The following is a 25,878-nucleotide window of genomic DNA, read 5'->3' on the forward strand; positions in this document are numbered from 1 at the left end:
AAAGCTATAATTATGCGAAAATGTATTCCCTTTTCTTGACAATTATCTATAATTCTAGATACCTGGCAACTGGAGCATTTATCTAAGATTCAAATTTGTAGCCTGCATTTCATTTCTCACAGCGTGTGAAAATGCTCTGGAAACATGTTAAGCAATAAACGAAGTATTGCAGAACATTATTGTTTGTTGCCCACCCTTTCGTACATCGTGCATAGAATATTGATTTTTTTTGTTCAGTACGCGTTTCTGTGTAATATTTGGACTGAAAAGGCGCAACAGCTCTACTATCTTGGTAATAGCCGGCAACCATTTATTTTGTCAATATAATTCTACGGTAACGTTTACAAAAACTGTGGAAACACGTGATATAAAGTGAGAAACAGCAATAAGAATTCTTTTTTGCTCTAAATACGCTGCAAAACATCAACATTCGGACAGCCATCTTTTGAAGTCTGGCAAGCAACCGACTGTTGTTTGACAGCTTTAGGCATAAACAGTCAAGCTAGTCTGTCAACTCGGACGTCAGTGAATATTTTTAACAAACGCGTCTAACACTGTCATTGTTCGAGAAACAGGTCAAACGCCGTCCCCACTTGCCAGACAAGTCAGACACACTATTCGTCTAACAAGCAAGTTTGTCACAGACTCAGTTTGATAAAGAAGTCCAGCACGGACTTCGTATGACGAGCACGTCAAACAAGGACTCTGATTGACAAACACGTAGTACACGGATTAAGTTTGACAAACAAGTCAAACCCAAATTTTGTTTGACAAACACGTCAATCAGCGCAGCATTATTTGATCGTCTACATGAGCTTTTGCATACTGCAACGTCAAACAATGACTCCGTTTGACAAACACGTCGTACATGGTTTCCTTTGATACACAAGTCACACTCAAACTTTGTTTGACAAACACGTCGATCGTAGCAGCATTATTTGATCGTTTACACGAGCTTTTGCATGCTGCAACTTGGTGTGCGCGCTTGCAGGGTGCTCTCGACGAGAGCGGGGAGTGGTACGAGGAAGCTGAGCTGGTGCCGCAGCAGACGCAGCTGCAGCCGCCGCAGCCTGCCGCGGGGGCCGAGCGCCGCAACAGATCGCCCTACTACTACGCCGACCTCTTCCGGGAGCGCGACGAACCAGAGCCGCCGCCCCCGCCGCTGCCAGCGCCCTCTCTGCGCCGCCAGCAACAGGTAGACACACACGTGGCGCCGCTCCCACCAGCTTTCCTACACCTTAACCGGAATAACAAAGCGATGGACAGCTACGGGGAAGCTGTCATAGCAACAATCACTGGTAGAATAAGTTTGGCCGCTCCCTCTGACCTGCCCACAGTTACCATATCGATCTGTTGTAGTCTACCTGTAAACTGATGAGCGAGTAGGTCGTTTTGGTAGGGAAGTAACCTCTCCAGGAAAAAAGCCTTACCTTCCGTACTAAATGACTACGAATGAATTTCCCGCGTAAGCGAAGCACCTAGAAGACAAGGTCCGGCGTCATTAACTTAGTACATGTACACGTCATCGACTGTTGTGTATACTCTCATCGTTTACACAATGATACTTGCAGTTACCTGTGCCAGATTGAACAGCCAGTAGAGTGCGTTAGTGTTATTCGTCTTTGGCGTTGTTACCAGGCCTGGTAGGATATTTATCTGACGCGAATAGCGTCAGACGTTTCGCGATAACTGTGAAAGATTCAGAGATGTCGCGTATTCGTATGAGAAAGCTTTATCGCCACCTGACAGAGTTTGAAAGGAGCGTAAATGTGGGTCTTCATAATGTTCTTGCAACAGTCTCTTTTGTTTTTAAAGGAGTTCTTCTCTTCGATTTTCCCCGTGAACGTCGTACTGTGAAGGCTGCATACTACTGCCAACTTTTGGACCAAACAAAACGTGACAATCGTCCAGTTACTGGGAAAGCTTGATGATCTATGGGCGTCGACTGAGATCAACCTGGTGTCCTCTGTCGACAGTTCACAGACAACTGTGCTTTACAAGAAGGAGCACTGCAGACGTGATTGAGGGCGAACGGACGTGCTAGCTATTCATCTGTCCCTAAAAAATTTTGACTCAAGGGAAAAAATCATAATTTGAACTGTGAATTGCTAGCAGGTTCCGTCTCCTGCCGATGCATGTGATGATTCCAACGATATAATACAATTACAACTGAGCAAATTAATGACATTAGAACCAACGATACTATAAAAAAATGGGAAATAATTGTACAGAGCATGGAGAACAACCACCTAACAATGAGGTCAGAGCAGGCTGGGGAAAACCGAGTCGACAAAAATATGCGAGGTAACCACAGATACAGCTACAAAAGGACAGCCAATCAGCGGCGAGCTCGTGGTAGTCAAAACCGTGAAGATCTGGTCGAGAGAATTTCTGAGACCGCAACAATCATTTGCAACATACCAGAATTTTACTGATACTTGCAACGATGAAACAAACTAAGAGAAGCGTATTGAAACAAATGGGAGATTTATTGGAGACGAAACACAAACGGGGGGAAATAGTTAATCGTATATTCATACGATCCGCCAAGTTTAACGATTGAGCCACTACTATCACCGTGTTAAAAGGCCATGGAAAACTGGAATTCTGTTACAAACGGTTAAAAATAACTGAAGGCGAATTGCACACATGCAACGGAGAAGACAAAACTATTGAAGGCTTGTTTTTAGACGGTAGTAATTTAACTACAGAGAGGGATACTCTCAGCAAACAAATAACTGAGAAAGGACGATGAATGGCTATCAATGTATAAGACTTAGTTCATAAATTCACAACAAATTTTTACAACTTTGTATAAGATTCCCGGTAGCATGAAAATCCTTCGGTGTCAACTATAACCTCATAAATACCCTGAAAAACTTGGATGTATGCTAGAATGCTAACAGATTTGTACCCCTATTCATTGACACAGTTATCAGATTATTTCACAAAACAAAGTGAATTTATTCCTACTTCAATGTTCATTTTAATTGTAAATAACTTGAAAATTCATATACGTGCATATAGATATAAATATCATATTTAAGTTAATTGTTAAGTTTTGATCCATTCTAATTTTGTATTTGTAAATTAAGGCACATGACGTAACGGCTTAATTTGTGTTATCCTGGCTGATCTTAAATTCTATTGGTGGCATTAGAAGTTAACCTTCAAACATGTACAATTACGTTGTAAAGGGGGCATGTTCAATAATTAAATAGATACTAGAAATTTTCGAAATGGTACGAATGTTATTAGTTATCCAACGTCAAATTTGTAGCGTTGTTGGAGACAGGACTTTCAGATATTTCCTGCAAAAAATGTAAGTTGAGAAAAGAAGAGATTTAAATTTAATTTATGGTTTCGTTTTCACTATTGTCCTACTTCAGTCTTACCGATCTATTGTAGTTCTCAGAATAAAAATTCGTTCGTACTCTCTATACACTAGCAAACATTAAAACATGTGGCCTTTACATTTCGTTATTAACAACACTTCTCTCACAGTACCACACGTAGACTATCTTACTGTCGTACTAAAGTGCTATTTTCAAGTTTTCCTAGCTTTGACAGGTCAGCTAAACCGGACTATTTCTCGGCACTTGCTTTTCCAACGCATGATGTGGAACGTGTATGTCCATGTGGTAATGCAATGAATGATTATCCTGGAGTTTCATTTATGTTATGTCTTTTCAGAAATGCATTTAGATAGTATTTATGATTGAAAATATTTAGCTTTTCGGCAGATTATTCCAAATGACGAACTCTTTATTATTACGTGCAGATTCAAGTGTCTCATGTGAGAGTCACATCGGTTGCGCTACTTGAGGCGCGATGTGGCACAAAGCAGTTTTACACTAGATACACAATGTTCTAGTTTCCTTCTTTCTCTTAATACATCCTCCGCGCCTCCTTCCGTCTCAGCTTGAGTTTGTAGGTATCCCTCACGTGTAATCTCTCACTAGAAGATGGTTCAGGTAAAAATTAAATAATGTCAGTGAATTCAAATGATCAAAAGTCTAAAAATAAAATGTGAGACAGTTACCTTAGTGAATAATAAAGAGTGACACATCTAGCGAGCATAGGGTTACAACGACACTTGAAGCTAGTGCAACCTACAGGTGTAATTTGTAATTATAAGAATTCTGCAAGCCATTAACAGACTTTCCTTTAGCAGTGGGACATCGATACACACCCATCACAGCCACAAAATTTCCACTGGTTCTGTGATACCACACCACATACGCACGTCGCAGTGGTAATGTAATGCACACACTTCCGCACGCCAGTCGCCAGTTGACTGTCGCTTCATAGACGTAGCTTCACAATGGCGCATTTGCGACCTATTTAGTTAGTTAAATCATTCGAACGATTCTTTTATAGAAACGTTATGGAGTGAGTCAGTTTACAGAATATGTAAACAAGATTACTGTCAAAATTGACGAATGTATGATTATTTAGTCCTACTCATACAACTAAAATTAAAAATTAGGTTGCCTTTTATTCGGGCACTAGTTTTTAAATAGAAATTCTTCCATGGAATAAAAGGACTTGTTCCGGAGAAACGAATTTAGGTTATATTTAAAAGTTGATTTGCTACCTGTCAGAACATTTCATCGTATTGGGCAAACGGTCAAAACATTTTGTTGATGTATTTTGACCTCCTTTTTGATTAGGTTAGTGGTGTTTAACGTCCCGTCGACAACGAGGTCATTAGAGACGGAGCGCAAGCTCGGGTTAGGGAAGGATGGGGAAGGAAATCGGCCGTGCCCTTTCAAAGGAACCATCCCGGCATTTGCCTGAAACGATTTAGGGAAATCACGGAAAACCTAAATCAGGATGAAACTTCCTGGCAGATTAAAACTGTGTGCCCGACCGAGACTCGAACTCGGGACCTTTGCCTTTCGCGGGCAAGTGCTCTACCAGCTGAGCTACCGAAGCACGACTCACGCCCGGTACTCACAGCTTTACTTCTGCCAGTACCTCGTCTCCTACCTTCCAAACTTTACAGAAGCTCTCCTGCGAACCTTGCAGAACTAGCACTCCTGAAAGAAAGGATATTGCGGAGACATGGCTTAGCCACAGCCTGGGGGATGTTTCCAGAATGAGATTTTCACTCTGCAGCGGAGTGTGCGCTGATATGAAACTTCCTGGCAGATTAAAACTGTGTGCCCGACCGAGACTCGAACTCGGGACCTTTGCCTTTAGGTAGGAGACGAGGTACTGGCAGAAGTAAAGCTGTGAGTACCGGGCGTGAGTCGTGCTTCGGTAGCTCAGCTGGTAGAGCACTTGCCCGTGAAAGGCAAAGGTCCCGAGTTCGAGTCTCGGTCGGGCACACAGTTTTAATCTGCCAGGAAGTTTCATATCAGCGCACACTCCGCTGCAGAGTGAAAATCTCATTCTGGAAACATCCCCCAGGCTGTGGCTAAGCCATGTCTCCGCAATATCCTTTCTTTCAGGAGTGCTAGTTCTGCAAGGTTCGCAGGAGAGCTTCTGTAAAGTTTGGAAGGTAGGAGACGAGGTACTGGCAGAAGTAAAGCTGTGAGTACCGGGCGTGAGTCGTGCTTCGGTAGCTCAGCTGGTAGAGCACTTGCCCGCGAAAGGCAAAGGTCCCGAGTTCGAGTCTCGGTCGGGCACACAGTTTTAATCTGCCAGGAAGTTTCATATCAGCGCACACTCCGCTGCAGAGTGAAAATCTCATTCTGGCTAAATCAGGATGGCTGGAGACGGGATTGAACCGTCGTCCTCCCGAATGCGAGTCCAGTGTGCTAACCACTGCGCCACCTCGCTCGGTACCTCCTTTTTGAGCCACTTATAGTATTTATTATAATTAAAAGTCATTTTACCTCTAGTTCAATATGTATAGCCCTCACTGTTCTTCTTAAATTACGGTGGAGTCTTTATGACGAATTTCATTAGCGAATATATGTGTTGTGATGTTGCAGTTAAAATGGCCAACTGCTTGAAAAGCTACTTACATGACGACTGCGGCGGAAATACAGTTATTATTCTTATTGCCCGCCTTTGTGAAATCGATATTTTCTTTATAAGTGCTGAATTCACCCAGAAAATTATTCCATATTCCATAAGATGACCAGACTCTGTTAGATCTTTAAGTTGTACGCAATCCATCTGAAATTCCGGTCACAATCGTTTGCAACAATAATAATTATTTCAATAAAAATAAATTTTTATTCTTAGACGTTTTTAAATCGCACTAAAATGTATGAAGTAATTTCTCCTAGCCCCACATAGCTTGCTAACCACATACAGATAGTTCTGAAAATTTGCGATTCTGAATGGCTATAAAATATTTGTAAGATTTAAAATGAAAAACAGGCATGAATAGTTTCTCTCTGCTCAAGTGTCTCACGCTTTTCGTTATAAAGTCTCATGCATTTCATTATAAATCATACAAGTTTTTTTTTCACAACCACAAATTTTTATAATTGTCTGTATGGGGTTAGGAATCTGTATGAGGCTGGGAGAAATTGGTTTATACTTTTTGGTCTAATTTAAAAACATGTTATATTATAAATTTATTTTTATATAAATAATTATTTTATTCAACCAAAGGAGGTCGTTCAGCAGTAATACCAGGTGTCCTTAAGTCCCACAATTACTTCAAAAAGTCATAACGTGGAAACTATTAGAAATAGAGCATCATGGTTTTTTGTAAAACGTTTATCACTTATTGAGTTGAAATATGCAAAGTATGTCAGGAGGTGGATTCTTTTGTTTCCAAGACTAGCAATTACACGAAGAGCATGCATGGCTGAACTTAATTGTTTGAACAGCTCAGTAATATGTTTCTTCCAATCACAGATTTCATCAGTATGTGCTCTTAAAAATTTAGAGTGCTTTAGCCTGTTTACAGGCAAATGTTCTTGTACTGCATCAGTTGTTGCTATCTATCTGTTCAGAATTGAATATAGTGTGTTTTCTCAAAATTTAGGGAGAGTCCAGTTTCAGAGAATCTCTTAATGATTCTTTGAAAAGCATCACTAACTATCACTTCAGTTGCTTTCTCACTAATGGGATATATTACAGTAGTAGTATCACCTGCAGAAAGTACTAATTCTGCTTGATGAATTTTAAGTGGGAGGTAATTCACATATTTATGGAGTAGAAGTGGACCCAGAATTGGACCTTGTGGGATTCCCTGATTTCTTCCCAGTCACTCAAATTTTCCACCTTTCCGCCATTGTTTGAATTATTTGTTTCTTAAATATGATTCAAACCAGTCGAGTAGCTGCATGAAAAATTTTCCTCGATTCGCAAAATCTATCAATTCTGATTGATGAATTTTATGTGGAAGGTCATTCACGTATATAAGGAGTAAAAGTGGATCCCAAACTGAACCTTGTGGGACACTCTTCCTGATTTCTCCGTAGTCGCTCAAATTTTCTACCTTTCTCCGCCCCGATCCCGTTATCAGGTTTTCTTGCCCGACTCTGCAGAGCGTATGGCGGCAGCGTACTGAAGCGAGCCGTGTGGTGTTCAGGGGTACCGCAAGTGCGTGAGCCTCGACGCAGCCGCGCCTTCGTGCCCCGCCAGCCAGCAGCGGCCGAGCGCTGCGGCAGGGGCGCGCGCCTACCGCAAGAGCGCCAGCCTCGACGCCACGCCGCTGGCGGCGCTGCTGCTAGAGGCGCCCCCCTCCACACACCAGCAGCAGCAGCCAGCCCCACAGCCCGGGGGACATGCGCCCATGCCGCCCCAGCACCGACGAGTCGCTGCCTACCAGCAGGTCAGCACCACAAACCACCTCCCCTCCTTTTTCTTTTTAACACTACTTAATTAGGTCACCTTCTTGTCCATCTGTCCGTTAAGTACAAATTTTACATCTGTTTCTGAACTAGCTACCCGATGAGCTAGAGACTTGAAGCCCGCCCGGTTGGCCGGGTGGGAAGGAGCGCCTGGTCCCCGGCACGAATCCGCCCGGCGGATTTGTGTCGAGGTCCGGTGAACCAGCCAGTCTACGGGTGGTTTTTAGGCGGTTTTCCATCTGCCTCGGCGAATGCGAGCTGGTTCTCCCTATTCCGCCTCAGTTCCACTATATCGGCGATTGCTGCGCAAACAAGTTCTCCACGTACGCGTACACCAACATTACTCTACCACACAAACATAGGGGTTACACTCGTCTGGTGTGAGACGTCCCCTGGGGTGTCCACCGGGGGCCGAATCGCGCAATAACCCTGGGTTCGGTGTGGGGCGGCGGAGCGGTGAAGTGGACTGCGGTAGTCGTCGTGGGGTTGCGGACCACTGCGGCTGCGGCGGGGACGGAGCCTCTTCGTCGTTTCTAGGTTCCCAGTTAACATACAATACAATACAATAGAGACTTGAAATTTTAAATGCAGCTCGAAACTGAATCACAATGCAGTATGAAGCTGCTTTCTCGTCTGTCTGATCCTTATACAAAAAAAAGTACACCAATTTAGAGGTGTCAAATTCACCCAAGATTTGTTGATTCAACAGTGCATATGGAGTACATGAAATGATTACATTTACAGATCAATAGCACAAGTGGTTCTGAGTTACAGCCCATGCTGAAAACCACACATTGGTGCGTGGTGTAACCTCCACGGGCGGCAATGCAGGCGCTGACTCTAGCGTCCAGTCGATTGTACAGATGGCTAATACAGTCCTGTGATACGTAATGTCACGCCTGCTCGAACTGTCCACTTAGCTCTATAAAAGTAGTTGGTTGACGAGTCACATGGGCCACTTCTTGTCCAATCATATCCTACACGTGCTAGACTGGAGGCAAGTCCGGAGATTGTGCTGCCCAGGGAAGGTGCTGCACATCTCGCAGAGCACCTTGAGTTTCACGGGAACTGTGCGAGCGTTGTCCTGTTGGAACAAAACACCACATTCGTGTTGCAAGAACGGCAAAAGAACGGGCTTAACAACATTCAGTTGCTTATTAGCCGCCCCTCAAGACACCCCGAAGGTGAACAAGGGTTGTAGCTTATCGCATACCAGATGGTAAGGCAAAGGGTGGGTCCATCGCTTGCTTACAGGCAAAATCTGCTTTCATCGCTGAAGTCAATGGCATGCCATTCCAACTTCCAAGTGATGCTCTAGCGGTAATAGTTGAGCCATGCACGTCGATGCTGTGGTATCAGTGGAAGACGAGCTACAGTTGTGCATGCCCATATTTCCTCTGCTGATAAACAGTTCGCAACACTTTGTGTAGATACATCTGGGCTCACAAGCCGTCTTTTCTGTGCTGTGGTATCTGTACGTTCTGCCACTGTTGCCCTTGCAATATAACGATCCCGGTGGGCATCTGTGCTGCGTGGATGTCCAGAACCTCGTCTGTGAGTGTGAGAATGTTCACGTGACCATTGATACCAGCGTCGTTGCACAAGTGACGCAGCATGTCCAACTTGTGTGGCAGTTCTACGAAAGGACCATCCCACCACTCGTAAGGCCACAGTTTGACCACTTTCAAACTCGCTAGGTTGGCTGTATGGAAGCATGAGTGTGTCTCTGTGGCATGGTTGCCTGCTTGCTTCACACATCTGCACTACATTGAGGTTTCTGTCTGTGACTATTCCCTATTAAAATGTAGGCACAGATGGCGCTCTGGTAGCTATGCCACTACGCTATCAGTTGGTGGACGATGTTAAAACCATTATCAGTACATCTACTATCGCCCAGGTGGCATATGCCATCGTCAGATCAAAATCGACATCGTCTTTCCAAGTACACTAATTCTTTTTTTCAGGCAGTGTAGTCCATGGAGGTGGGGATGGAGGAGAAAAGGTTTGGAAACCCCTGACATTTAGGCTGCCTACAAAAGCGGCATGTTGTGCATGTAGTTTAGGATTGCGTTCCAAGCTTTATGCATAGAATATGATGACGGCCACAAGACGGCCCCAATGCTTCAGCCAGCGATACTGACACCTCCGCAGCGCTGACCTCACGGTGTTGCGGGGCCACACCCACCTAGCCGGCTTCATGGCCGCTCTATAAAGCTAGCCACAGTTCATATCTGCCCCTTTGCAACCGAATACACAGTAAAGTGAAACCATTTCTAACACCTTGCCACTCCGGAAGGAAAAATCGCCAAAGGCGATCACTCTTTGGACACAACATGCCAAAAAAAAAAAAAACTGCCTTCAGTCGTATATTCGCTGCACGCTCCTCTCCTTCCAATTGAAACAGTTGGTTTAGTCTCACAATTCGCTATGCCTTACGTTTTCGCTTCTGGGTTACGCTTTTTGAACTTCGTTATTCTGCCATGCTATCTCTAGTGTCGATTTTCCTCTTCTTGTTGGTCTCCTGTTCACACTCAGCTAACCACATTCAAAACCGTTGGCCAGATGACCAGACGCTGTTGGATCTTTAAGTTGTTCGCAATCCATGTCAAATTCCGGTCACAACAGTTTGCAACAATAATAATTATTTCAATAAAAATTAATTTTTATTCTTAGACGTTTCTAAATCACACTAAATCTATTAAATAATTTCTTCTGGCCCCACCCAGGTTTCTAACCACATACTGATAGTTCTGAAAATTTGCGATTCTGAATGGCTATAAAATATTTGTAAGATTTAAAATGAAAAACAGGCGCGCACACAGAACGTAATTGATGCATGAATAGTTTGGTTCTGCTCCATGTGTCTCATGCTTTTCGTTATAAAGTCTCATGCATTTTATTATAAATCTTACAAGAATATTTTTTTTCAGGAATCACAAATTTTTAGAATTATCTGTATGGGGTTATGAATCTGTATGAGGCTGGGAAAAATTGGTTTATACTTTTTGATCTAATTAAATAACATGTTATATTATAAATTTATTTTTATTTAAATAATTATTTTATTCAAACAAATGAGGTCGTTCAGTGGTAATACCAGGTGGCCTTAAGTCCCACAATCACTTCAAAAAGTTTATAACTTGGAAACTATTAGAAGTAGAGCATCATGTTTTTTTGTAAAACGTTTATCAGCTCTCAGAGTTGTTTTTCTGTTATGCCAGAATTTCAGTGCGTGGCCCACTCGTCGTTCGTAGAATAAAAAGTCGATATTACTGTTCTTCTGATGTGGATCAGCAACGTAGCACCAACAGTTACGATTGCTTCGTTGATTTGTGCACAAAGGGCAGCCGTGTCATTGACTTGTGTTGTTTGCGCGCAATCCTTGGCCTAACCCCACAGAAAGAAATCTAATTGTCTGACATCGGGAGAGCTTAGCGGCTGTGCGATGGGACTATGCCACCCATCCAACTCTCAGGAAATATGTCATTCAGCACATCCCATACGTCCAAACTCCAGTGTTCGGGCGCCACACCAATCTGGAAGATGAAAAACGATTGCAGCTCTTCTATCTATGGTAAGCAGTAGCTGTCAGAGCATGTCAAAACAATCATTTCCCGCTATGGTTCTCTTTGTGAAGAAAAATCGGCTTATCACACTGTCGTGTATTATGCTACAACAAATATTAAGCTTCATGCTGTCATGTTTGTCTTCACCTATGTTGTGTGTGTTTTTGAAGCCTTAATTCCTAACATTGTAGCACTCCACGTGTCCTGAAATGAGGAACATTGCTACTTCTGAAAAATGACAGTTTTCAGTTAGTCATAGCTTCAGTGAAGACTGTTATGGAACACGGGAATGCATAATGCAGAGGATGATCGTTTGGCTGCAAGGCTTGCATCGTTTGCACGTTCTACATAAAACGGCATAGCCGGTTACGTAACAGTTTATGCACAGACGATCTGTCTCCCTGCAGTTCGTGTGATGCAAGACGAGTTTACTTCTGATGGTTGCGTTGAAATGCAGCTTGCACTTTTTGAATAAGTGTACCGAGGAGGTGGCGCAGTGACTAGCTCACTGGACTCGCATTGGGGAAGAAGACGTCCTGCCGTCCTGATTTAGGTTCCCCGTGATTACCCTAAATCGCTTCTGGCAAATGCCTGGATGGTTCCTTTGAAAGGGCACGGCCGACTCCCTTCCCCACCCTTTCCTAATCCGATGGGACCAATGACCTCGCTGTTTGGTCCCCTCCCCAACTCAACCAACCAACCAAACAAACAACCAAGCTACCTACCAACCTATGAATAAGTGCTTGGGATACAGGAGGATGTCCACTTCGAGGATGGTTTTTGGCACTGCCTATCTCTTTAAAGTTTTTGAATAATTTCATTGCCCTTATTTCTGCCGGTGGTGCCCTCACATAGTGATATCGATAACTTTGGAATACTGTTGTCACAGATTTGGATTCTGCACACCGGATGACACATTGTGCTTTCTCCTGGTCTGGCGCCATTTTGATGAACTCCATGTCAAATCTGCTACGAAGGAGAAAGCAAAAAAGCTTTGAGAGCTGATAAACGTTTTGCAACAAACCACAATTCTCTGTCTCTAATAGTTTCCAAGTTAAGAATTTTTTAAAAGATCGTGGTACTTCATGCAGACGTAGTACACTGGACTCACATTCAGAATGAATGCACTTCAAATCCCCACCAGTCATCAATTCCCTAAGTGTGACAACACAGTGAAAGCCGTTCACCTGTATGCTGACTTCGCCGCGATGTTAAGCAGTTATTTGCACCTGCAGTTGCACACACAGAACGCTGGTTAGCCTGCCAGTTGGAGCCATAATACCAGCAACTCAGCTGCTTTGTGTCACATGCACTCTCACTGATATGCATTCTCTCAGAAACAAAGTTAAAGAAACTAATCAGGAAAAGTGTTGATTCTTATGCTACTTACAGCTTCATATGTTAGCTACATCGTGAACTGCATTTTTCGTCAGTGGTCATATTTATTGTGATATTTCGAAATCAGGTAACCCACTCCGCGAAATTCTAACGATTTGCAACGAATTACAGAAATCCCTATGATTTTACACTATGTGCACTTTAGATCGTACATTGCTGTGGGTGAATCGTGGGAGTATACCTATATATTCAGTGTGGATTTTATGTAGCGCACTCTCTTCCACCCAAGAGAGTACATTGCTCATGACATCCACAGTATTTCATAAATATTGTTCAAGATTTCCAAAGAAAAATATTCACATAACTACAGATTTTTTCCAGTGGGTAAAGTATTTTTTTTAGAATAATCAGTGGCTGGTGAAGAACTTATACGTTTACTTTTATACTGGGAACGAGCTTTTTCTGAAGCTATTGCCCTGTATTGTCTCCATTAGCTTGTTGGATTCTGCCACAACTGTAACTGCATTAGCATCAAACTGAGGTGAAACTTTCTAAGCTCAGCTGGCTTTCATCAAAAGAAGCGAAATTAAACTTGGATTAAGAGAGGCGTACGTAATACTCAGAACTCAACAGTGATGGCGCTTCTGTATTCTGAGGAAGGAAGTAACGAAGAAAGATTAGGATTTAATTAACGTCCTGTCAGCAACGAGGTCATTAGAGTCGGAGCATAAGCCCAGACGGTGGCTGAAGCCTTCCAATGGATTTTATTCCTATAATTCAGTATCTGAGAAACATGAAAACAATTCACAGTATTCAGCGCATAATATTTTTGTTCCTAACCCCATTCAGAGTGAATTGCTGAACTTATACAGAACAAATATCTTTTGATGTGTTAAGCACAAAAATCTGTTTTCATCTTGCTTAGTAATTGCAAGTGGTTTGTAAAAGGACTTTTTTGGCTCCAGAATGGTAATCCTCGACGAGACAAATGACTATTTCGTAGCTCTGAAGTTGTGACCACTCTGATGACTTGCAGAATTCTGTCGACTACTCACCGTAGAGAAAATAGATTATCATACAGGTCAATATCTCATGAAAAAGTTCATTCTCGATATAAGAATAACATGTAATTTCTTCACTTATTTTGCTGCTAACCCACATTAATTTACATTCGTCTATCTATGGCCTACAAAAAATTACACTTCTCCATTTAAAAATCTGGAGCTACTCGTATATCATAATACACTCCTGGAAATGGAAAAAAGAACACATTGACACCGGTGTGTCAGACCCACCACACTTGCTCCGGACACTGCGAGAGGGCTGTACAAGCAATGATCACACGCACGGCACAGCGGACACACCAGGAACCGCGGTGTTGGCCGTCGAATGGCGCTAGCTGCGCAGCATTTGTGCACCGCCGCCGTCAGTGTCAGCCAGTTTGCCGTGGCATACGGAGCTCCATCGCAGTCTTTAACACTGGTAGCATGCCGCGACAGCGTGGACGTGAACCGTATGTGCAGTTGACGGACTTTGAGCGAGGGCGTATAGTGGGCATGCGGGAGGCCGGGTGGACGTACCGCCGAATTGCTCAACACGTGGGGCGTGAGGTCTCCACAGTACATCGATGTTGTCGCCAGTGGTTGGCGGAAGGTGCACGTGCCCGTCGACCTGGGACCGGACCGCAGCGACGCACGGATGCACGCCAAGACCGTAGGATCCTACGCAGTGCCGTAGGGGACCGCACCGCCACTTCCCAGCAAATTAGGGACACTGTTGCTCCTGGGGTATCGGCCAGGACCATTCGCAACCGTCTCCATGAAGCTGGGCTACGGTCCCGCACACCGTTAGGCCGTCTTCCGCTCACGTCCCAACATCGTGCAGCCCGCCTCCAGTGGTGTCGCGACAGGCGTGAATGGAGGGACGAATGGAGACGTGTCGTCTTCAGCGATGAGAGTCGCTTCTGCCTTGGTGCCAATGATGGTCGTATGCGTGTTTGGCGCCGTGCAGGTGAGCGCCACAATCAGGACTGCATACGACCGAGGCACACAGGGCCAACACCCGGCATCATGGTGTGGGGAGCGATCTCCTACACTGGCCGTACACCACTGGTGATCGTCGAGGGGACACTGAATAGTGCACGGTACATCCAAACCGTCATCGAACCCATCGTTCTACCATTCCTAGACCAGCAAGGGAACTTGCTGTTCCAACAGGACAATGCACGTCCGCATGTATCCCGTGCCACTCAACGTGCGCTAGAAGGTGTAAGTCAACTACCCTGGCTAACAAGATCTCCGGATCTGTCCCCCATTGAGCATGTTTGGGACTGGATGAAGCGTCGTCTCACGCGGTCTGCACGTCCAGCACGAACGCTGGTCCAACTGAGGCGCCAGGTGGAAATGGCATGGCAAGCCGTTCCACAGGACTACATCCAGCATCTCTACGATCGTCTCCATGGGAGAATAGCAGCCTGCATTGCTGCGAAAGGTGGATATACACTGTACTAGTGCCGACATTGTGCATGCTCTGTTGCCTGTGTCTATGTGCCTATGGTTCTGTCAGTGTGATCATGTGATGTATCTGACCCCAGGAATGTGTCAATAAAGTTTCCCCTTCCTGGGACAATGAATTCACGGTGTTCTTATTTCAATTTCCAGGAGTGTCGATAAGAAAGTTTCGCATGTTAACTGTAAGGCGAAATACTCTGCTCTTTGCATAGAATCATTTGACAAAAACTTGTTTCCATGTGTCCATCTTTTTATGAGATACGATGGATGCCATGGGGAGTTCACTCTCGCTGTATAGTTTTCCCACGAGAACAGAAGTAAATGTTCTCCAAGTAATCCATTTTTTTAGATTTAAGATAGATATATCTCCTCTTAAGCTTAAATAAAAATTCAGGAATTGTATGTCCATCCTCGTGATCGGAGATCTAGGGGATTTCGGCCATTCACTTATGTAAGAAAATGAAACACCTGCATCTGTCCTTACGATGTCATTTATTGTATGCCTACCAGTTTCGGTGCTGCAGTGCACTATCTTCATATCTTAGCTGATGCTAAAGAGGTTAACACCATCCGTATACATGGTGCAACAGTGGCCAATCTCACTGATTTATGCAGACTACCTGTAACTTTGATGTTGTCCAACCATCAACTGCAGTTACAGATAGTCTGCGTAAACCAGTTATGTTGGCCACTGATGCATCGCGTTTACAGATAATGTTAATCCCTTTACCATCAGATAAGCCTTGAAGACAGTGCACTGAAGCACCGAAGCTTGTAGCCGTACAATAAATGAAGTCATAAGAACGAAAGAGGAAGCCGCCTGGTAGAATTTTGCACAGAGCATAACTCAATCATAGCTAACACTTGGTTCAAGAATCATAAAAGAAGATTGTATACATGGTAGAAGCTTGACAGGTTCCAGGTAGATTATATAATGGTAAGACAGGGATTTAGGAACCAGGTCTTAAATTGTAAGACATTTCCAGGAGCAGATCTGGACTCTGACCACAATCTATTGGTTATGAACTGTAGATTAAAACTAAAGAAACTTCAAAAAGGTGGATATTTAAGGAGATGGGACCTGGACGAACTGACAGAACCAGAGGTTGTAGAGAGTTTCAGGGAGAGCATTAGGGAACGATTGACAAGAATGGGGGAAAGAAATACAGTTGTAGAAGAATGGGTAGCTTTGAGAGACGAAATAGTGAAGGCAGCAGAGGATCAAGTAGGTAAAAAGACGAGGGCTAATAGAAATCCTTGCGTAACAGAAGAGATACTGAATTTAATTGATGAAAGGAGGAAATATGAAAATGCTGTAAATGAAGCAGGCAAAAAGGAATACAAACGTCTCAAACATGAGATCGACAGGAAGTGCAAAACGGCTAAGCAGGGATCGCTAGAGGACAAATGTAAGGATGTAGAGGCGTATATCTCTAGGGGTAAGATGGATACTGTCTACAGGAAAATTAAAGACACCTTTGGAGAAAAGAGAATCACTTGCATGAATATCAAGAGCTCAGATGGAAACCCCGTTCTAAGCAAAGACGGGAAAGAAGAAACGTGGAAGGAGTATATAGAGGGCCTATACAAGGGCGATGTTCTTGAGGGCAATATTACGGAAATGGAAGACAATGTCGATGAGGATGAACTGGGAGATATAATACTGCGTGAAGAGTTTTACAGAGCTCTGAAAGACCTAAGTCGAAACAAGGCACCGGGAGTAGACAACATTCCATTAGAACGACTGACAGCCTTGGGAGAGCCAGTCCTGACAAAACTCTACCATCTGGTGAGCAAGATGTATGAGACAGACAATATATCCTCAGACTTCAAGAAGAATATAATAATTCCAATCCCAAAGAAAGCAGGTGTTGACAGATGTGAAAATTACCGAGCTATTAGTTTAATAAGCCATGGCTGCAACATACTAATGCGAATTCTTTACAGACGAATGGAAAAACTGGTAGAAGCCGACCTCGGGGAAGACCAGTTTGGATTCCGTAGGAATGTTGGAACACATGAGGCAATACTGACCCTACGACTTATCTTAGAAAATAGGTTAAGGATGGGCAAACTGACGTTTATAGCATTTGTAGACTTAGAGAAAGCTTTTGACAGTGTTGACGGGAATACTCTCTTTCAAATTCTGAAGGTGGCAAGGGTAAAATACAGGGAGCGAAAGGCTATTTACAATTTGTACCGAAACCAGATGGCAGTTATAAGAGTCGAGGGACATGAAAGGGAAGCAGTGGTTGGGAAGGGAGTGAGACAGGGTTGTAGCCTATCCCCGATGTTATTCAATCTGTATATTGAGGAAGCAGTAAAGGAAACAAAAGAAAAATTCAGAGTAGGTATTAAAATCCATGGAGAAGAAATAAAAACTTTGAGGTTCGCCGATGACATTTTAATTCTGTCAGAGACAGTAAAGGACTTGGAAGAGCAGTTGAATGGAATGGATAGTGTCTTGAAAGGAGGATATAAGATGAACATCAACAAAAGCAAAACGAGGATAATGGAATGTAGTCGAATTAAATCGGGTGATGCTGAGGGGATTAGATTAGGAAATGAGACGCTTAAAGTATTAAATGAGTTTAGCCATTTGGGGAGCAAAATAACTGAGGGTGGTCTGAGAAGAGGAGATATAAAATGTAGACTGGTAATGGCAAGGAAATCGTTTCTGAAGAAGAGATTTTGTTAACATTGAGTATAGATTTAAGTGTCGGGAAGTCATTTCTGAAAGTATTTGTATGGTGTGTAGCCATGTATGGAAGTGAAACATGGCCAATAAATAATTTAGACAAAAAGAGAATAGAAGCTTTCGAAATGTGTTGCTACAGAGGGTTGCTGAAGATTAGATGGGTAGATCACATAATTAATGAGGACGTATTGCATAGAATTGGGGCGAAGAGAAATTTGTGGCACAACTTGACCAGACGAAGGGATCGGTTGGTAGGACATGTTCTGAGGCATCAAGGGATCACAAATTTAGTACTGGAGGGCAGTGAAGAGGGTAAAAATCGTAGATGAGATGAATACACTAAGCAGATTCAGAAGGATGTAGGTTGCAGTAAGTACTGGGAGATGAAGAAGCTTGCACAGGATAGAGTAGCATGGAGAGCTGCATCAAACCAGTCTCTGGACTGAAGACCACAACAACAAGAGCAACAAGAAGAACAGCTATAGGTGTTTCATTTTCCTACAAAAGTTGAGTACATTAACTACATTTCGTATGTAGCAATGTATAACCTAAGATGTACGAAACTTAAAGTCATCGCGACTCTTACTTTCCTACTTTTCAATGCAGTCTTTTCGAATTTCGTTTGGTGGATTACATATTTTCAAAGTATAACAGTAACTATGACCATTAAAGAAACGATAGCCACTACACCATGAAACGACTGAATAAGGCTATAAGATACGAATAAATCAACTTTTTTACCAATTACGTTCTTTAACAGAGATTGCAGAGCAGCTAGCATGTGCGCGTTGCTGCTTTTGCAATGTCGGCCAAAGCGAGCAAAGATTGTTTTGTTCATTCCTCTAGCAACTTCTGTTAATCAGTACAGCGTTAAACCAGTCCAAAGATGCAAATTTTACGCTTTTACACTCGATGACTAGTTTCGGGGCGAGACCCAGTTTCAGATCATCGTAACATAGTCAAAAATCGTATTTCCGAAGACGTGAGAACCGTGTCAAAAATGTGCAACGAACAGCTACAGCGCCTACAAATATGAGTTATCTGCATGTGCTGTAAGTGTTCGTTGCACGTTTCTGACACGGTTTTCACGTCTTCGGAAATACAATTTTTGACTATGTTACGATGATTTTAAACTGGGTCTCACCCCGAAACTAGGCATCAAGTAAAAAAAAAGTAAAATTTGCATCTCTGGACTTGTTTTTCGGTGTACTGAAAGAAGTGGCACCAACATTGCTTAGCCCGGCACTGTTCATGCCCTGGCACAGACCTAAAAATACGTATTACACTGCTGACTTAAAATGAGATACAAACACCGAGTGAGGCTGCACATTGGTTAGTACACTGGACTCGGGAGAACGATGGTTGAAGTCCTCGTCTAGCCTTCCAGGTTAAGGTCTTCCGAGATTTTCCTTGATCACTCCAGGCAAATACCGGGATGGTTCCTTTGAAAGGGCACGACATATTTTCTTCTCCATCCTTGAAACACGCCGAGCTTGTATTTCGACGCTAATGACTTCCATCTTGACGGGACGACAAACCGTAATCTTCCTTCCTTCCTTCCTTCCTTCGACAAAAGACGACAGAAAGCGTATTACTGGTTGCTGGAGCATCGTCGCCGTGCGGCAGGTGGCGTCGTGTTCCTGCGCGGGCGGAAGTGCGACGGAAGAGCCCGGGCAGCCGCAGCCACAGCAGGCCACGCCTCCGCTAGGCGACGACGCACGCTTCAGCGACAGCGACGCGGACCTCGACGACGAGTACCTGGACATGAGCGGGCAGCCGCGCGCGCGCCGGCACATCTACGAGACGGCGTTCGACTGCCGCGTCGACCGCGCAGCCGCCACCGACGACACCGAGGACATCGACCGCCTCTCCAACCACCCTGCACTGCACGGTTTCTCCAAGGTACAGTACGCCTGCTGCATTGCATGCGCGCGTATTACTACACTCGTGCTCACAAATTAAGGATAACTGCAGAATGTGGTGCCACACAACGTGGCACTATACAAAACTGGCACATAGGGAACACACACGACACAGATCTGTGAGTCCACGGTATTGGTGATAATTTGAGAAAACCTGTCCATTATAATTATCCGGGCTGTTATGCCGTGGTCGGTTGATGAATTCTGTGTCAATTCCCAGCGTTTCGTCTCCGCCTGCGAGAGACATCTTCAAGGGGGTCTATAGCTCGATGAAAGGTCCAACACACCCACTGGCTCGCTACTGACTGCTTCTAAATTCAGTGTCCGCGCGCTCCCGCGAACGTCAGTGCAATTGGCCGCTGTCCGTTGCCGTCGATCGCCGTTGTCATCACCCAGTAGTGGACGGGTGGTACACATCTTCTTTAATACCGGCATCCATATACCGTTTAATTTCACGCCCTCCTCCTTTCGACTGAAATTATTAGGGTGTTTGGCGATTTCGATTGCTTCCCTGTAGAGCCTTTCGTAATATCCGCTTGTGGCCGCTAGTACTTGCGTCTCCTCGAAACGAATATGGTGGTTCCCTGGCTGGAAAGCATGCTCCGCAACAGCTGATCGTTCCGTTTCTCCTCTTCTACAATTGCCCCTGTGCTCTTCCAAACGTTTTGATATGTTTATGTGGGTACCACTAAAAGAACGGTTTCAAAAATGGTTCAAATGGCTCTGAGCACTATGGGACTCAACTGCTGAGGTCATTAGTCCCCTAGAACTTAGAACTAGTTAAACCTAACTAACCTAAGGACATCACAAACATCCATGCCCGAGGCAGGATTCGAACCTGCGACCGTAGCGGTCTTGCGGTTCCAGACTGCAGCGCCTTTAACCACACGGCCACTTCGGCCGGCGAACGGTTTCAAAACGTTTGGAAGAGCACAAGGGCAACTGTAGAAGAGGAGAAACGGAAGGATCAGCTGTTGCGAAGCACGCTTTCCAGCCAGGGAACCACCATATTCGTTTCGAGGAGACGCAAGTACTAGCCGCCACAAGCGGATATTACGAAAGGCTCTACAGGGAGGCAATCGAAATCGCTAAACACCCTAATAATTTCAGTCGTAAGGAGGAGGGCGTGAAATTAAACGGTATATGAATGACGGTGTTGAAGAAGATGTGTACCACCCGTCCACCACTGGGTGATGGCAGACGCGAAAGAGTACAATTCGGATACAGAAGCGAATGCGGGCGGTCGGTCTTTAGGAAGCTAGGAAGTGAAAAGACAGAAAATTTCGCGTTGTGTGGTATCGCGGGACTTAGTCTCTGAGCGGTGAGCAGCCGCGCACCTGGTGTGAACTCTAATCTTTCGCATAGTTAACGAGGTGGAGTAGTGGACTTGTAATTCGCGATGAGATTGTGAATGATCGAACTGTGTCAAATGGATGTGCGCCCGAATGTAACAGTACCTCTAAGTACGACCACTTTCGCTATTAGTTTGCATTCTGAATAAACATTATTCTAACCAAATCGCAGCCGTGTGGCCTACATCATTTATGGGCCGTTAATTTAGTTTCCGATATTATTATTATTACTGTTATTATATGTTATGTTAACTTTGTATTTCACAAACTTGCCATCCGACAGATAATTTAACCAAAGGGTCGCAAGTGTCTAATTTAGGGCGTGTAATGCGACACGTCCGGTTCAACACCTAGACGAGTTTGAGCCAAGACATTTCGACGAAGAGGAACCGCAATGAGCCCGAACATCTTTGGGATGTTAGCCCGCAACATCTACATGGGCGCTCTGCAGATCTCACAATAATTCTCTATTACTCCACTCTCGAACAGTGCGCGGAAAGACGAACACATGTATCTTTCCGTGCGAGCTCTTCATTTCCCTTATTTTTTTATGATGATCGTTTCTCCCTATGTAAGTCGGCGTCAACAAAATATTTTCGCATTGATGATTGAAATTTCGTGAGAAGATTCCATCGTAACGAAAAATGGCTTTGTTTTAATGCTGTCCACCCCAAATTCTGTACCTTGTCAATGACACTCTCTTCCCTATTTCCGGATAATACCAAACGTGCTGCTCTTCTTTAAACTTTCTCGATATACTCCGTCAATTCTATCTGGTAAGGATCCCACAACTAGCAGCAGTATTCCAAAAGGGGACGGACAAGCGTAGTGTAGGCAGTCTCTTTAATAGATCTGTTACATTTTCTGAGTGTTCTCCCAGTAAAACGCAGTGTTTAGTTTGCCTTCCCCAAAACATTTCTGCGTGTTCTTTCCAATTTAAATTGTTCGGAATTGTAATTACTAGGTATTTAGTTGAATTTACGGCCTTTAGATTTGACTGATTTATCGTGTAACCGAAGTTCAAGGGATTCTTTTTAGCGCTGATGTTGATGACCTCTCACCCTTTATTATTTATGGTCATCTGACAATTTTCGCAGCATTCAGACATCTTTTCTAAATCGTTATGCAATTTATTTTGATCTTCTGGCGACTTTATTAGACGATAAAAGACAGCACCGTCTGCAAACAACCTAAGACGGCAGCTGAGATTGTCTCCTAAACCGTTTATACAGATAAGGAACAGCAGAGGGTTTATAACACTATATCGGGAAACGCCAGAAATCACTTCCGTTTTACTGAATGACTTTCCGTCAATTGCTACGAACTGTGACATCTCAGACAGGAAATCACGAATCCAGTCACATAACTGAGACGATATTCCATAAGCACGCAGTTTCACTACAAGCCGCTTGTGTGTTACAGTGTCAAAAGCCTTTTGGAAATCTAGAAATACGGAATTAATTTGAAATCCCTTGTCAATACCAACAACACTTCGTGTGTGTTGTGATAGTTGTGTTTCATAAGAACGATGTTTTCTAAATCTGTGGTGACTGCATTTTCGTAAATGTTTCCCTTTCTGGCCGTTCTTAGATCCGTCATATTTAACACCGCTACGTCTCCTCGGCCACAAACGGCTTCTACTCCGTTTCCCTACGACTTAGGTTCTCGTCTGTCTCACTCGCACACTACAGCGCTTAGGCCTCAATAAACAACAGACGCCTGTGAAGTTCCCCATCTCGTAGTGAATCTGCGCGCTTTGTGGCACGTGGTCCTGGACGACAGGGTTCGTTTCACAATTCCTGTAGATTAGATTAGATTAGATTAATTATTCATTCCATAGACCCATAAAAGAGGAAATCCACCTGGGTGTGTAATATGTCAGATAAACACATTACAAAAATGTAATTAGAAAAACTTGAGTTTCGCTAATTTTAATGATCCTCAGTCAATAAACAGTAAAATTATGTACATGAATTAAATTGAAACTTCTAATATTTACAGGTTTAGTACCTACATCTGCTTTCATTAAATCCATCATTCAGACATTTGCTAGTTTCTTGGCTATTACAACCAAGTATTGTCAAAAATTAAAGTAAATTATTCATTTCAGTGATCCTCAGTTAAGAACAGTCAGATTATGTACAAGATTTAAAATTAAACCTCCACTATTTACAGACTTAAGACTTACATCTGCCTTCCATACATCCATCATTCACTAGGTAAGTAGTTACTTGGCTGTTATAACCAAGTATTGTCAAAAATTAAAGTATAATTAATTTTCATTAAAATGGTCTACTGCACTTGTTGAGAAACTCATGTATGGAATAGAAGGAGTTGGCCACCAAAAATTCTTTTAAATTATGTTTAAATTGAGTCTTGTCTGAAACTAAACTCTTAATGGTTGCTGGTGAAAATATGCGTTGCTGAATACTGGACTCTTTCGGCCATATATTTAAATGAGAGCGCAATGCTCGTTAACTTACAATGTAGACGAAAACGCCGGGGTGGCCGTTGGGTAAGAGGTGTGTGTGTGGGCGCGTGCTGCAGCCCAGCGCCACGCCAGCGGCCGCCGCCCCCGGAGTGGTTTCGCTGGCGCCGCGCGCCGGGCCCTCTGACGACCCGTCCGGCCTGGGCATCTTCACACCCAAGGACCTCCGGCGGCGCGTGCACCAGCGCCGCGTCACGCTTGTCGACGACACCAGCCTGTCGCGGGACCTCGACTCGCTCGACCTGGACGAGGACGACGAAGACGAGTCTCGCCCGGCGACTGCGGCCGCGGGCGCGGCTGCGGGGGCGGTGGGGGCGGCGCCGTCCCCGCCGTCTACGGCGCCGCTGCCCGCCAAGTTCAGCAAGCCTCCGGGGGCGGGCGCGGGGGCGGCTTCCGGCGCTCGCAGCGCGCCCTGCCTGCCCGCCTCCGCTCCAGAGTCCGGAACCACCGCAGGCCGCCTGAAGGACGCGCGGCTGCCCGTCAAGTCGCTGCGAGCCAGGGAGGTGAGTCCGCCGCGCTACGCTGCAGACGAGCGGCCGCCTAGCCTCCTCCATTTTTAAGACAAACAGAGTAATACTGCTGAAAGAGAACCAACTGCAGAAAACAATCCCTGACGGGATAAGGAAGGAACAAGGTCACACAGGGTGATAATTGTTGAACTGTACGGGGGAAAAAAAAACATAAATTAGTTTCAAACTACGGAGTGCACACACTTTATTCAACATGTAAACTTCAGTACAGATATTCATATTTAGATTACGACATGTTCGATATGCCTGCCACCATTGGCGATGATGTGGCGCAAACGAACAGCGAAATACTGCTTGACCCGCTGAAGTGTCGGAACATCTATGTTGTCGATGACCTCCTGAACGGCTGTTTTCAGCTCAGTTATGGTTTTGGGGTTATCGCTGTACACCTTGTCCTTAATATAGCGCTACAAAAAGAAGTCACACGCGTTCAGATCCGGAGAATATGGCGGCCAATCGCCACCCAATCGCGACCCGTGCCATTTGTCTCTGGGTACCCCAGAGCCAGAATGCGGTCCCCAGAGTGCTGCTCCAGGACATCAAACACTCCCCTGCGTCGATGGGGTCGTGCTCCGTATTGTATGAACCACATCTCGTCGAAATCAGGGTCAGTTTCGATAATTGGCTTGAAATCATCTTCTAAAACCGTGTAACGTTCGGTAGTCACCGTGCCATCAAGGAACATCCAGTGGAAATTGCACACCACACACTCACCCGATGAGGGTGAAGAAACTTTCGGTCGCGCAATGCGTATTGTCAGTCCATCAAATGCGCCAATTTTGCTTGTTGACGAACCCATCCAAATAAAAGTGGGCTTCGTCGCTAAACCAAACCATGTGTGCACAATTCCCATCATGCCCCGTGGCCAGCCGCGCAGTTTAAATGTACTCACGCAAACCGTTCAGAAGTTACGACGATTTTATGTCATATAGTTCAATAATTGTCACCCTCTACATACTCCCGGAAATACCTTCCAATGGAGATTCGCCCAATTCAAGGTAGAGATAAAATGTCTTTGGCAGTGTAGGTGTAAATGTTTGAAAGCACACAAGAGACACACCAAATAAATGGTAATGCTCTGTCTGTACTAGCATTTTAGCTCCACAACTCAAGAAGGCAGTAATCTACGTAGATCACCATCGTATACAGGGACTGGACAAAAATATGGAAGCACTGCGAGCAATGTGTGCTTGAACATAAATGCTGATGCTGGCCAAGCCTGCGCGTGGTGTTGCTACATTTTCCTGGACTCAGGTTGGCGCGCCAGCCCCGGATCGAATCCTCCCGGCGGATTAACGACGAGGGTCGGTATGCGGCCAGCCTGTATGTGGTTTTTAGGCGGTTTTCCACATCCCGCTAGGTGAATACCGGGCTGGTCCCCACGTTCCGCCTCAGTTACACGACTCACGGCTATCTGAAAACGTTCGCACTATTTCATGGCTTACACTAGACGCAGACAGCTAGGGTACACAACCTACATCCCGGGGGGTTCGAGATGGCGGCAGGAAGGGAATCTGGCCACCCTCTGCTACTAACACTGGCAGATCCGTAATAAAACGGCAGGCCCCACGTTGCAGAGGAATTAAGGCCCAAAGAAAGAAAGAAAACACCTGTGCGTTGCCGTCAGTAAGCTGCAAGTTTGGTCAAAACAGTGTTGTGTCTCGTCGTGTATGCATCATCTCCAAGTTAAATGAATTCGAACATGGACAAA

At 44.5% G+C, this 25,878-nt stretch overlaps 2 protein-coding genes across 2 annotated transcripts in view; both read left to right on the forward strand.

Moving 5' to 3' along the window:
* Positions 1 to 2,021, forward strand: part of LOC126412919 (uncharacterized) — a 342,642-nt gene extending 340,621 nt beyond the window's left edge. Inside the window, exons 5-6 of the mRNA XM_050082808.1 lie at positions 992 to 1,195; positions 1,977 to 2,021. Of these exons, the coding sequence (XP_049938765.1) occupies positions 992 to 1,195; positions 1,977 to 2,021 (249 nt within the window). The remainder of the gene's footprint in view (positions 1 to 991; positions 1,196 to 1,976) is intronic.
* A 1,944-nt stretch (positions 2,022 to 3,965) lies between these two features.
* Positions 3,966 to 25,878, forward strand: part of LOC126412920 (SH2 domain-containing adapter protein B) — a 133,362-nt gene continuing 111,449 nt past the window's right edge. Inside the window, exons 1-4 of the mRNA XM_050082809.1 lie at positions 3,966 to 3,974; positions 7,502 to 7,744; positions 19,502 to 19,777; positions 23,697 to 24,140. Coding sequence (XP_049938766.1) covers positions 3,966 to 3,974; positions 7,502 to 7,744; positions 19,502 to 19,777; positions 23,697 to 24,140 — 972 coding nt within the window. The remainder of the gene's footprint in view (positions 3,975 to 7,501; positions 7,745 to 19,501; positions 19,778 to 23,696; positions 24,141 to 25,878) is intronic.

Source organism: Schistocerca serialis, chromosome 7 (assembly GCF_023864345.2).
Source record: "Schistocerca serialis cubense isolate TAMUIC-IGC-003099 chromosome 7, iqSchSeri2.2, whole genome shotgun sequence".
Lineage (NCBI taxonomy): Eukaryota > Metazoa > Arthropoda > Insecta > Orthoptera > Acrididae > Schistocerca > Schistocerca serialis.